The 14,895-nt window shown below is 36.5% G+C and overlaps 2 protein-coding genes across 2 annotated transcripts in view; both read right to left on the reverse strand.

Moving 5' to 3' along the window:
* LOC117115554 (myosin-IIIb-like) overlaps positions 1–1,822 on the reverse strand; it is a gene marked incomplete in the record, with an annotated part of 37,091 nt that extends 35,269 nt beyond the window's left edge. Inside the window, 3 exon segments of the mRNA XM_033259402.1 lie at positions 137–270; positions 1,326–1,391; positions 1,613–1,822. Coding sequence (XP_033115293.1) covers positions 137–270; positions 1,326–1,391; positions 1,613–1,723 — 311 coding nt within the window.
* A 3,113-nt stretch (positions 1,823–4,935) lies between these two features.
* Positions 4,936–14,895, reverse strand: part of LOC117115551 (chondroitin sulfate proteoglycan 4-like) — a 31,221-nt gene continuing 21,261 nt past the window's right edge. The window contains exons 2-3 of the mRNA XM_033259399.1: positions 8,699–13,330; positions 4,936–8,345 (exon numbers count right to left, since the gene is read on the reverse strand). Of these exons, the coding sequence (XP_033115290.1) occupies positions 5,851–8,345; positions 8,699–13,330 (7,127 nt within the window). The 3' untranslated portion in view covers positions 4,936–5,850. The remainder of the gene's footprint in view (positions 8,346–8,698; positions 13,331–14,895) is intronic.

Here is a 14,895-nt window from a genome sequence, read left to right on the forward strand (position 1 = left end):
TTATTTTTATCATTTTATCATACAATCATAAAGCCTACAAATAAACATCACCACAAACTAACTATCCATTCATTTTAACTTTACAATTCTGATCCTTTTTATTTCCTAGGGGATAACTTTTGAAACTTATTCTTACCTGATGACAATGCATTGGTTCCTTTTTCCCCCAACTGAACTCCCCGTCTGCATAGCTTGGTATGCCGCATCAGATACGGCAAATATATGAGGTGCATTTGATGTACGTTTTTGATACTTGTATTTTTCTGAAAACTAACCATGGAAAAATAAATGTAGACCAAGTTCCATAAAGTATGTGTTTTTGGCAATATAAGCTGTGGTTTACAGTGTGCTTTGATACTCAGAATTATGTAATGCGGGCCTCTCTTAGTGGCCCTGGGCGTCGAGTAAGCAAAGCTGCCGGGCCCCCTAGCAGTGGCAGCTCTAGGATATATTTTCTGGGGGGGGCTAAGTTGTTCGACAGGGAGACTTAAGCTTGTCGGCTCATGCTGGGGAAGGGGCTGAGAGGGTGGTTCCCCCTCATAAATGTGATTTTTTTTAAATATCAGCCTCTGGATGGCCGGAAATGGCACTGTGACAAACATGTGTTGGCTTGGTGTGGGCCTATTTTTATATGTTTTATGGTCTGACTGTCCGACGAGCTCTGTCCGGTGGGAGGGCTTGACCTGTCCGGTGAGGGGACTTAAGGCCCCCGCCGCCCACTGGCGCTGGCACTGCCACTGCCCCCCCGGAGCAGGGGGAGTTTCATGTAATTAGGCATGGATGCCTAATTCGGACAATTAGAAGTGGCGGATTTACAGGGAAAGGGGCCTGGTCCAGTCGCCCTAAATTTTTCTTTAATTATAAAGAAATGGAGAAAAAAAGGAAAAATTCAAACATTGAGTCTGGGAGTGCCAATTCTAGAGGTGGCTTAATCACAAATGTTTTTTCACCTAAGCCCCAACCATACGGGGCTCAGGTATTCTAGATCCATCTGGGATAGTCCATCTCTGGGCCCCCCTCTACTGTATTTCGGATTCTTGGTATTTGCCACTGATTTATAGAGACGGCATGCGAATATTACTTTTTCCAAATACACCATATTATTTTTAGAATTGTTTTGTCCCACGGCACTGGCCAAACCACCAACCACGTCTACCTCCTCGCCTTTTCTCGGGGGTAGTGTATATAATACTAGGCCTATACTATATATCATTATATAATACTTAAACATTTGATAAGTCAATATTTTCAGTCTAAGGTCCAATAACATAACATTATCATTGTTATAATTATTGTCTAAACGTAATAATTTTGTTTCGGCCTACCTCTTTGCTGTAAATTCCAATGTCACGAAAAGGGTTCACCGCCACCAAAATATCTCCAACATATGTCTAAAAAAATAAACTATCATAATTAACACAAAAACGAAACTGCGCGCTACACTTGTGATCTCTTCTGTTGTATATTTTAAGCATGCCGTTGGTATTGCACTCAAACGATAGATAGGCTTACAGATATATCTATTTACTACCACACAACCCCCGCGAGCGACCCCAAAAGCAAACCAAGCCAGGTGTTTACTAATACTATTGGCTTAACTAAATTAACTCACATATATTTTGTCTTGATCGTAGCGGCATTTTAGCTCTTCAAGCAGGATTTTTTCATCAAGATTCGGAAGAGTTGCTAAGTCATCAACCTTCCCAATATCAGGCCTAGACATTATTTCTCTTTAACAATCCGTATTAGTACAAATTCACAAACAGTATCTACCAATTCCCTACTGTACTCATCATTCGTACAGGTGCGGCCAGATAAGCTAAAAATAACCTTTGGTAAGTAGTATTATGATTGGCTGTTACAATAGATACCAACATGTATGATTGGTTGACGTTGTTTAATATATGCGTCACTTATGCATCATAGTGGAGTTATTGAAGTTTACTACCGAAGCGTTATATGCTTTCTTACAAACGACCGGTTAAAGCATACATTAGATAAAGGTTTACGTCAAACTATATCTTACTCATTATGACAAAAAACATTTACTGAATACAATCGTCCCAGCTACCAAAATTGGAAACGCATAACAGGTGAAAACCATGCGCATCTGTAATCGTGTTTTAGTAACGCTTGGATTAACTGGTAAACAAATAGAGTACACGTATTACCGAGGTTTGCTGCATATGCGTAGACCGTAACACAATATAAAGGGAGATAAATAAATAATCTGATGGGATGGGAAAATGAGATGTTATAATCGTATCAAATCAAGCATCCCTCCAACGTGAAGTTCATTTTTCAGTAGTAAGAAAAGTGTCTCTAGCGTGATTCGAACCTGCAGATTAGCTTGCTATCAAGGCGAATACATACTCCATCTAATTTAGATCATAGAGATATTTTAGTTTACTATAATAAATACCTCCATGGTTAGGCATAGACTGGTATCGGCGCAAATTTATACATCAACTGACTTTTTATACGGTCACACAGAATGGAGCTTTAGTTCAGCTAGAATGGAAAGCTATTCCAGCAATTTTATGAAGAATATAATAAATATACAGTAGTAATTATAGGCCTAACCATCTAATAGCTTCGGTTACTATGTAAATGGAATGATAGTCTGGGTTATTGCGTTAGACGGTCACTCATCGCGATTCCGTTCATAATCCACACGGTTGTTTCGTAGGGATACGTTGAATTGGCAAAGTAGGACAAGGTATGCCTCTTTTTTGCTGGTTTTATGTCTCCTTCAGTTTCACTATCGTCCACATCCCTGGTTCTTATATGAAGGCAAATTTGCCCATTGAACCATTTAATAATAATGACTGATTCAAACACTGTCTTGGTACAATCAGTTGAAATTATTGACAAAAAATTTCCTTCATCACGGTATATGCCTATGCCTAACAAGTTGCTTAATGACTCGGGCATTATTATTCAATGTTATAAATATTAATAAATTAGTTTAGAAGTTACAGGTAACAACTAGGTCCTACATATTGAGATTGTGGAAGTTATGTCAATTTATTTACTGTATATGTTTCTCAGAAGCAACATAGCTAGCAATAAGTATTATTAGTCACTGAAGAAACTCATATAGAAGTGTACTTAAAATGAAAACATTACTAGCTTAATCATGGGGTTTTTTTTAATGGGATTAGAAAAAGCTTGCTTTCCAAGAAAAGATTATATTAAGGATAATGTTATTTTTAATTTTTAGACACCAAATCAACAATGGGTAAATTTCTCTCGAGAAATAAAGGTGAAATGTATATTGATGAGTTTTGATGATTGATAGATATTGGATGCACACGCCGTACATTTTGTTGGAATTAGGAATTAATATATTCACAAATTGTTTACCTTGCCCAAGTAGCGACTATAAAACATCAACACACGAACAAAATGCGAGAAAAATGTTTTCATAGATGCTTTTGCATCTTGCTAAGATTGCTTCGTGTAGTCTTGAATGTTATGCAAAAACATAAGAACATCTAGGGGCTGTCTCTTATACACATCTAGATGTGTATAAGAGACAGATATAAACAGCCAGGGGTGGATTTCGGGGGGGGGGGAGCCTTTTGGAAAGTTAAAAAAATAAATAAATAATGAAAGAAAAAATGATCGCCCAAAACGCCTGGAGGTTATTTTTTGGCGTCTAGAGAGCAAAATTTTGCAGGGAATGCCCTGGAACCCCCTGGGGTCGTGTTTTCTCGATCGCCCCCTCCCCTTTTCGGACATCTTTGGATCCGCCCCTTGTATCCAACAAGATATAGTCGGTCTTCCATAAAGAAATTAAATTGATATTATTTTTCTATTATGTGTCTCGACTATGATGTAATTGTGAGTCAGTACTGTAACGAATGTCACAGCTTACGTGAAATTTCGTTATGTAGTCTGGGGTGCAATGTGGTATCATAAGCTTATCGTATGAATCAACATATGTTGAAAATTGAACGTCTTATCTCTCATCACCTACTGTCAAATGTAATCATGACATGACATCACCCGGATAACAATTTTACGTTACAATGATGTTGCAGTTTGGTACTGTATATAACCTATTAAAAAGAGTGTAGGCCACTATTTAGAGCGAGTCTTGCGTACAGTACCGGTACAGTATTTAAAAAATAATTTCTGACTAAATATTAACGTCGCTGCCACGTTGTGTTAAAGATAGGCTCCGGATGAAAAAAAATGTTTTGATATGTGGTACAACAAGCATAGGCCTACTTGACGAAAACGATTAATGAGAGATAATATTTTTGAATACTTTAAAAACTGGAGGAAAAGTTGGGAAAAGTATCTTCCGTTCCTTCTTCCGTTCCTTTTCCCCAGAATAGCCCGACTTTAACGTTATATTCTGAGGTACCGTAACCCAACCACAACATTTTGCAAAAGGTGAATACAGAAATGAAATTTTTTGAGGTTACAAGGCATCGCGTGCGCCCACATGGACGTTGTACGTCGATGGTGCACAAGAATCAGGAACAACATCGTAGAATGTAACGAAAGCAACATCGAATTATAGGCAATACTGAACATCATTAGTTTTAATTGAGTTGCATATGATTCATAGTATCAACTATATTATTGTACGATGTTCTGTGAAAGATCGTACTAAAAACACAATCTATGTAAATGTTTATCACATCTCAACTCTTGTTTTCTGTTTAACTGATCTGCAATTCGATTATCTTTTCCAATTACTCCCCGTGTCAGGTTAATGAACTCTTTCATTCCTGTTTCATTTCACACATGAAATAAGTATATAAATATTCTAATATTACACATGTTATACAAAATGTGGGTCTTTTGCTACTTATTTTTAAACAAGGCCTACTCAATAATATTACAACTAATCTTTGGCGTTTGGAATTCGTAAATCTTCATTAATTATAGGTTTTGCATATATATACTACAGCCTTCTTATCCAACTCAAAATATACCACTTTATTACTACTTACTATGTCAAGGAGTTGCTCATTGCATCATATGTGTAATACTGTCATAAAACATCAAAAAACTATAAAATCTTGTGCAATGTATAAATAAAAAAGAGTAATTTTAAATCATTTCAGTGTTTAATAATTACAGCATAAATTTTAAATTCTAATCAATTAGATCTTAAATAGACCATTAAAAAATGCCACATATGGCCTATTAATAGTAAAATGTAAATACTGTAAATACTATAAAAAAAAACCCCCTTCATGGAGGGATCATTATGTGAATAAAGCATTGAACTAGGATTTCTATTACCTATAATGTAGTATGCCTAACTGGAAGTATACAACGTTTCATATAATTTAAGTTCATCTATATGAACCCTTTTCTTGCAGTATCATTTCAGCTTATCCTTTAGATCAATATTTGAACCAATTTGAGCATTATATCATATCATTTTCCTTTTCGTTAATTTCTAATGGTAACTGAGAAAGACTATAAAATCTTATTAACAGACAAAGCATATTGGTATTGATAAAGTGTGGACGATCTTAAATCTTCATTCTTACCGGCTTACGTCATATAATATGTTAGTGAACTACTGCATATACTGTACTACAGAAGTCATATGTTTGGGATGGTTTTTCCATTTTATCTACCAACCTGGATAGATAACTACAAAATTTAATAAGATATGACATACTGGAATTTCACATTAACAAAAAGAATTTATATCAAATTAAAAAATTACATATTCATCTAATTCAGTTGTATGCGCAACATATATATGAAATTGATGATATTAGCAAAAGTTAATAGCTATATTTGTTTAACTACCAATATTCACATCTTAAAAATTTATACATCTATTTGTAAAAAATAATCTAACATTTTGATCTATCAAACCCAATATTGACTCTTCTTTAACTTAGGAGTAGGCATAGCATGTTGAGAATCGTGGGACATGCTGTAAGAGAGCGAACCTGTACCATTTGTATTTATACTAACCAAGGACGATTTTTTAATAGTGGACGGGGACGGCGGACGTCCAAGTGCTGTGACAGTCACCTGAGGAACTAGTGGACTTGCTATAGGACGATGCAGTGATCCTGAACCACTATAAGGAAATTCTTGAGATGCTGCGCTATAATTCACGGCACAGATATTGATAGGTGGTAAAATGCCAGCTTGCCCTGGAATTGCTGAAGCTCCTGGATAGGGCCCACCATCCATGTCAGGGTATGGAGACTCCCGTCCACTTTTAGCCTCCTTCCGTTTTTTTCTGATCAACCAAACTACTAGTAGTATGATAATAATGAGAAAAATAATTACAATGATGATTGGAATGATAATTGGAATGATACTACTGTCAGGAGGACCTTCATCCGACTTTCCTTCATTGAATATTGGTGAAGTCGTAAGATAATCTGGTGGTCCTGTGATGCCAGAGTCTTTGTCTGAACTGCTTGGGTTGCTAACATCTGCCATGAAATCAACTTTGATCACATCACCACTGCCAATTTCAGGTACTGTGGTCTGCAGTCTTTCTGTTGTGGTTTGTACTATTTGTGGCAGAATGGTCAAAGAACCAGACAGTAGAACAGGCTGAGCTTCAGAGGAACTCACAATCAAACTATAACCAGCAGTTAATGTTTCATTTTTCTGAAGATCAATATGATCCACTTCAACAGCAACCCATCCCTCTAAAAGATCTTTATGTGTGAACTCTGATAATTCCTCTAAATTAGATACATTAACAATTGAACATAAACCCGATATGTCTGCTACACTAAAGATGGGATCTGTCTGAGTGCTCCTCTCAAGCAAAGTAGCATTGACTTGATCTAAAGAAAGTTGGAAAACACTTCCAGCATTGACATTGAATTCATTTAGAACAAATGCAGGTTGAACAGTAACATTGAGCGAATATGTTTCTGACATAGTTTCATCAATAGCAACAACATATGAAAAACTATCTCCAGCTACAGACAGATTTGTCTGAATATACTTAACCAATTTCATGTCCACATTATCTTGTAAAAACTCTGTCACAATTTTATCATACATCACAAAATGACCAAAAGTTGGTAGCATAGTTATGTTGTAAGCAATTTGCAATTTGTTGCCATTTGTTGTAGCATTAAAATTTGATCTAGTGAGAACAATTTCGGTCTGGCCTTGAAGAAGTTGTATCTCTATACCATGGGATACGTCAATTGTTGTTGGAATAATGACAATATTGAAAAGTTTGAACTTGGGCTTGTGAGCACCATCTGAAACTTCAAATGGAAAACCTCCTTTCATTACGCTGCCATCATGTATAAAAATAAGTTGATGGGAGTTAATATCCTCTTGAGTAAATGACATAACAGGAATTGACTTATTATCTGTAAATACGAGATAACCATTACTAGGCCTCGTTAGAAGATGGTAGACAATCTGATTAGGATTTGTGTCTGGATCGATAGTCTCTAGGTCACCCTTATCGATGACGTATTCTGTGCCTTGTGGTACTTGCATCAACAGATTTTTGGTAACAATCTCAAAAGTTTCATCATTAACTGGAAAAATTGTAATATTAAAGAATTCAGTTTGATTAGAAACAACAGTATTTAGTTTATCAACAAGGGATATCATTAATTTTAAATGATCTTCAAATGTGTCTGAATCATCATGTAAATATGTTACTTTGTTCTCTTGTATGTTCTGATTGGTAAACGACCCATGAAATTTAAGGGTAACATTATTTAGCATGACAGATCCATGACTTGGTAGTTCAATTATGACATAAAGAATTTCAAAACTACTATCTTCTCCAGCAAATGATGGCATCTTTAAAAACTTTTCAGCATTTAAATTATGGACACCAATTATTGCTTCCTCGCCTTCTGTGACGTTCAATCCTCTATTTTGTATCATTATGCTTTCACTAGCATCAAGTGGTTTGATGGTGATGTTGAATAACTGGTTGGTAAGATTCTGTGAAAAAGGGATTACAACATTAAATGTGAAAGAATCTGTATTGGCATCAGTCTTGAAATCTGTATGGAGATATGCTATGTTTCCTTGTTTAACATCATCCTGCATAAAGTGGTTGACGGAAAGAAAATTAGTTCCATTGGTCTCAGATTCTGTAGTAATCAGTACAATCTGTCCAAATTCAGGATTCCTGACTATAATATAAGTGACTGGAAGTCCAAGATGTTCTAGGTTTAGATTGGCTTTGACCATCAGGTAATCCGTTGTGATTGGTTGAAGAGAAAAAGCACCAACAATGAGAGGGTTTGTACTTGTTAAGGAGATTCTAAGAGCCTTCGCTGTGATGCTGAATATTTGTCTTTTTGAGTTATAGGTGCCATCACTAACTTGGAAACGGAATCCACCAGTATAAACACCTAGACACAAAGAAAAACAATAACAATTATATATAAATATAAAATGTAGAAGTAACCACAAGAACAGAATGCAACAATTATTGTTTGGCAAAAAAAACAAAAAGTATATATAATTTTATAGGAATAGTATTTGATTTGATTTGATTTATTCGCATCTCATATAAAAAACAGTACAATCATTAAAACAATACACAATGTAAAAAGCATAAAATTCATTAGAAAAAGTTTAGTTTAGTAGTAAAGATTTAAAAATCATAAAACTTTAGAAATATTGCTTGCTTTTAATATCGTTTTGAGCAGAAATCATTGAATACAAATTCACAACAAAATTTTATATGAATGATGTCAATTACCTGAGTGAACAAATATAATATTTCCTTCATTCAAGTCTTTTTGACTGAATGTCAAAATTGATTGGTTTGTGCCACCTTTCATGATCAAGCGGCCATTGTTTGCAGGAGTCAATGTGTACACAAGCTGATCAGGTCCTGAATCTTCATCAACTGTTCTTAATACATCACCAGATAAGGTTGTGGTAGAACCAATAATAACCTCCAATCCTTTATTCACCACCACAGTTGGTTCATGATCATTAACAGGAACGACATCAACAAAGACTGTGGATGTATTACTGACCTTACCAATTTTTGTGAAGTTTGCGATGAAAGAGAAACTGTCAAGAAGTGTGTCACTGCCATCATGAACATAGTATACAAACTCATCTTCAATATCTTCCTTTGTGAATCTGCTGATAGGAACACCTGCAAAACGAGAATGATCTAAGATTCCATGTGATGGATTGGTAGTCAACTGGATAATATAATCATCTGCTTCATAGTAAGGATGGTCAACTCTTATAAATTCCTCTGTCAATGCTTTTGAGCCACCCTCCCTAACAGTGATGTTCTCAATAATAATTGGAACCATCTCTGGCACAATCTCAATGGTGAATGTCAAATTGTAAAGCATTGTCTGCCCATTATCAACATCGTAGGTAAAACTATCTTGACCTTCACCAGCATCTTTAGTCTGAATGTATTCAACTCTTCCTTGATTGACATCATGCTGTGTAAAGGAAAGTTCCACTTGCCTTCTTTTCCTTTTATTTCTATCTGAATTTAATTGCAAGACTCCATATTTGGGCAACTGGTGCACCATAAAGACAATATCACCTGGCAGAGAATCCTCATGGTACACTTTTAGATTTGACTTATTCAGGATCACAGCTTTTCCTTTCTCTACAAAAAATGGCTTGTTGCTCAACACTTTTGGTAACACCTGATGCTGCTCCAAGAAAATACTGATGGCAAGAGATCCATCAGTAACGAGTTCTTTGGAAAGAATTATGAAATCAAAACCATCATGCAGGTTTTCTTGTTGATTTTCCTCAAGTGTACTTTCATATTCAATTTTTTTCAGATGCAGATCCTCATAAGTAAATGAAGTAACTGGGGAACCCACTTTAAGAACTTGACCAAACACTGCTGGCTTAACAATATTAATAAGAATGTTTTTAGCCTTAACATTCAAATTTGTCTCAATATTTAAATAAGAAGTTGTGATGGTTGTAGTATGGCCAAATTTCACAGGCAATTCAGAATCACATGTAACAGTGAGAAAAGGATCAGAGGCAATCACCTTCAGGTATGAAGTTGTTAGTCGGCTTTGGTCTTGATCTCTAACAATCAACAACATGCGAGCTTCATCCACACCACTATGCTTGAAAAGCAGCTTTTCTTCATCAATGTCTCTCTGAAGGAACCGAAAAACCGGAGTTTCAACATCATCAACCCAAACAAACTGGCCATTACGAATTCCTTGTCTTCTGTACTCAATATTGGCATCATCAAAATCAATGTCTTCATCAATAAACTTTAAATCTCTGTTGGTGAGAAGCTTCTTTCCATTACGGACAACTTGAAAAGGCTTCAGAACGACTTGTTTAGGTTTGTGATCATTGATCAGATTTACACTAATGTTGAACAGTCCTGGTTGCTGCACCTCATGCATGATTCCAGCTTGGTCTACAAATGAAGTCGATGCTAAGAATCCAAAAGAATCTGTAAATCCCTCTGAATGGTCATGTTGATAGCGGACAGCACCATCTTTGAGGTCACTGTTAAAAAATGAAGATATATTTGAGTAGATAATTTCAGATGTTGTTGGGTTGATTAAATGTAAAGACCCATGCCGCAAGAATGTTGTTAACGTAAATTCAAAATCTTCATTTTCCTCAACACTCACATATAATTCCTGCGAAGTGATATCATGGTAGCCACCTTCTTGTACAGTGGTTCCTGCATTAGTTAAAAGCACAGGCCCAGCTTCTGATACAAATGCGAGTTCAAACTTTAGATAAGACGACTGGGCATTTGTAACAAAAGCTTGAAAAAGAAACGAATCATTGATAGTCTGCCCAACATCATCATTTATTCTATACTCCATAATACCATTGTTCACATCATTCTGAGTAAAGTTCTGACCACTGGTTAACCTTTTACCCTTTTTTAGTAGGTCACCCTTTAATGGAGGACGAAGTACGTTATATCTGACAGGTGAAGGGAAAAGAGCATCGACAACATCCGAGGATAAATTCGCAGGAGAGATGAATCCCTGTCGTCGCTTATTAAGAGTGAGCCCAGTATTGTTCAGAATCCTAACCTCAGTTATCAGAATGTCTATGAGTACACGGATGTCATCAATTGTCTGATCCAAACAAGTTGCGCGTACAGAAAAAGCATCGCGCTTCCGACCTGCTTCTGGTGTATAATCATTGAGTGTATAACGCAACTTCTGTTTATCGATGTGTCGCTGTTGGAATGAATTCACGCTTTTCCAAAATTTTCCATTTGAGGTTTTTTGGATTTCTCCATACCTTGGATAAGCTAATATTTCATATGTAATATCCAGTTCCTGATGTTCAGCACTTGTTTCTACATTTAGGTTTTCTGTTGTTATCATAACAGAGTCACCAGGGTTCACGCGCAGTTTAGAGCCTTCAATCACATACAGCTCTAAAGGAACGGCCTCAATACGTAATGGCACAGGGCGACTGTATTTATGACCATCATTAACACGAAGAGTAACACGTGATTTAAACATTGGCCCGGTATGAACAAACAATACGCGTCCATTATTTATATCAGCTTGTGTAAACTCTTTGGTATCTGAATCATCCATTGACATAAAACCTATTTTCCTTGAATCTAAAACAGAATATGTCAGGTTGGTAGGATCTGTGTCTGGGTCCATTGCATTTAACTCATCTGATGTCAGTACAACACTAGACATTTGAATGATTTTTAGGATGCTATCTGATGGTATAACAAGTTTAGGTGGATCATTAACTGGTATTATATTCACATCTATGGTGAATTCAGCATCTTTAAACTCCTCTGGTAGAGTATTTTTCCCAAGTATTTCCAACTCTAGTTTAATTTTATCCTTAAAATGTTCACTACCATCATGTTGATAGGTGATCTTAGAAGAACCATTTAAATCAAGGAGTGTGAATTGGTCTGTTTCATCGTCCTTTCGCAACACATACCTATAAATTCCACCATGCTTTGGCGCTTTTTTCTGGCGGAATAAAATCTGGGACGGACGTAACCCATATTTTGAAAGATCGATATTTAGATGGATATTATTGGTAGTGATCGTGGCTCTACCACCTTCTAGTAAAGTCAGTGATTTTGTGCTGATTGGTTCACTATTCACATCAACTATTGGAGGACTAGTAACTGCCTTAGTTGAGGGCAAAATATATAAAGAAGGATCCACCATGGTTGTAAGCTCTTTATTGCAGCTGTGCGTCATACAATGACATTCATGGTTCACTGTTCCAATATCAGTGCATGTTTCACCATCTTTGCAAGGTTTATCAGAACAAGGGAACGTGTAAACGCATTCCAGGCTGATGCCATGTGTAACACGTGTATCAGCAAGCGTTAACTGCTGATGATTTACTTCAATATCACGAATACACCCTTGAAATGATCCACCTCTGCTAGCATGTGTGATGGAATTAATTCCATTTTCAATTGCATCGATGCGCGACTTCAGCACAACGCCACCGACAAACATCATCCCGTTCATTTCAAATATCTCAGAGTCAGTATCTATCCCCTGGACCTCTGCTTCATAATCTACACTAATACTTATTGATGTGTCAGTAAAGTCAATGATCAAATAATGCCAGTTGGCATCGTTGACCGAAGTACTTGATGTAAAATCTACAATTCCGCTTCCTCTATTAAAAATAGTTCGGACTCTACCCTTTTTCAACTCTACAGCAATGAAATCTTCGGTGTTACCACCTTGATAAAGAATTAGCCCATCTCCAACTGAGGTTTTTAACCAGCATGCAAAGGAACCTCTTGTTAGTATAATCCATCTTGGCATTTGTATATATGAAGTGTCCGATACAAAGCTGATAGGGTCATTCGGGGCAGCAACAAACTCTGCACTACAATTCTGTGTAATGTCATTCGTTGTTGCATCATCAGTTTCTAAAGCCAACTGAAATACATCTATATTATTAAACATGACATTCTCAATGCAGCCTCTAAATGACTTCTCCACTTTACTTGCGTATTTATGTTTGAAGTTGGATGGAGTGCTTCCTACATATACACCATCTGTAACATCAAATACGTACTGCTCACCGGGAAGGCTCTTGCTTACAAAAAATTTTTGATCAACAGAAAGTGTGACTATTCCTTCAAGTTGTCGGAGTGATATCTGATGCCATACCAGGTCATTGACCTTAATCCTCTTTTCCAGGCTCATCTGAATCTCTCCTGATCCAACTTGCAACAGCACATGTACACGACCAGTTTCAATTTGTATTATACAGTAGTCGGTTTGTCCAGCTGCCAGAAATAGTAATCCCCTTGTCCGACTGGTACGAAACTGAAGGGTGATTTCATTCTCAGATGAAACATCCTCGAGAGGAAGGTGAATTAAGCTTGTTCCATAAAAAGAAGCTGTAGGAAAAGAAAAAAGAAAAATCAAATACACAATCTCAACTACAGTATTTCAACAAGATCAAAAATGAGTCATAAATGGATACAGGGATTTCATTAAGGTTTAGGGTAGGAGGAGAATGAGTAGGAGTTACATGAGATTTCCTGGGATCGGGGGGTATCCCCTCCCCCAAGTGTGGTATAAAAGTAGCCGGTGAAAAGCCGTAGTAACCAGTCTAGGCTACCGGCTGCTAGCTACTAATGAAAAACCTGTGTGAATACCAGGTTTGCTGCATGGGGTTGGTAAAAGGTAAATTGCCCAGGGCCACAAACACAATAAAAACAGAGGCAGATTTAGGAGGAGCTGATCCTGCCCCGGCTCCCCCTTTTGGAAAGCAAAAAAAAAGAAAAGAAAAAAGAAAGGAAAAGAAAAAAATTGATCACCCAAAGCGCATCAGTGGTTATTTTTGGACGTCTAGAACACCATATTTTCGTGGAGGAATTTCCCCGGACCACTAAGGTAGGATTAACTCATCGGCCCCACATTCGGTTCCCCTTCGTCCCCCACCCCCCGCCCCTTACGAACATCTCTCGATCTGCCCTTGAAAAAGATAAAAAATTGTAAAAACTTGAACAGCAAGAGTAAACTTTATGTCCAGGGCAGTAAAGTTATTTTGGCTGTAAAACAATAGGTATATACAGTAGTTAGGTCAGTAGCACACATACACTTTTATTTTTTGTTTGTACATGTTTATTTAACCTTTAACTGTAGTTCATTCTTAATGCTAAGCACTGGTTTCAAAAGTACTGTATTGGATTCATATTATTATTATTATGCCGATATTGAAATTTTCAGTTATTTACTTTGTGGTTATTACCCATTCACTCACCAAGTGCTTCTTAGCCTGGTCATTGGATAAAGAACAGTCAATAGAGTATTAGCGTTGAATAATTTGTAAGACTCTAATCCTTAGGGAGTATTCCATTGGGAGGGTATGTAAAACAGTATACATTACAGTAGTTGAACTTTGTTCCACAAATAATCATACCAGGTTTCAAAAGTACTATAGCCTATTAGATTCATTTAGATTCCAACCTAACAATTCAAAATTATCTATTAAAATTTTAAGTTACAGTAATTCACTAGTGAAGAGTTTAATAAAGTCAGAAAAGAAAAAACATTTTTATTCAATCAAGATAAGAACATGACACCTTATAAACATTGGCAATACCCCAACAACATATTTTGTAATATTCATTCCATGTTCATTGGGACTTTTGACTGGATCCCCCTGTAATACATTTTAAAATGTCTGAAAAACACTTTAAAATGGCCAATAATTGACACAATTTTCATAGACACCAGGGAGGAGCTACTATAGACCCTGCTGGTGCCTACTGAATTGAGAAACCCTCCTATCGAAATTAGGGCCACACCCAAAATGCCCAATATATCGAGCACCATCTACAGAATCATAATTTGAGTAGCTATAGGAGAAAAAAGAAATATTTCAAAATTTGAAGAAACCTGTCCAGGTTCCAAAAGCATTGAGTTCATTTGATATGCTTTTACAATGTGCAGCTGA

The sequence above is a fragment of the Anneissia japonica genome, unplaced genomic scaffold, assembly GCF_011630105.1.
Source record: "Anneissia japonica isolate Jap-2015-1 unplaced genomic scaffold, ASM1163010v1 scaffold284824_len513422_cov204, whole genome shotgun sequence".
Taxonomy (NCBI): domain Eukaryota; kingdom Metazoa; phylum Echinodermata; class Crinoidea; order Comatulida; family Comatulidae; genus Anneissia; species Anneissia japonica.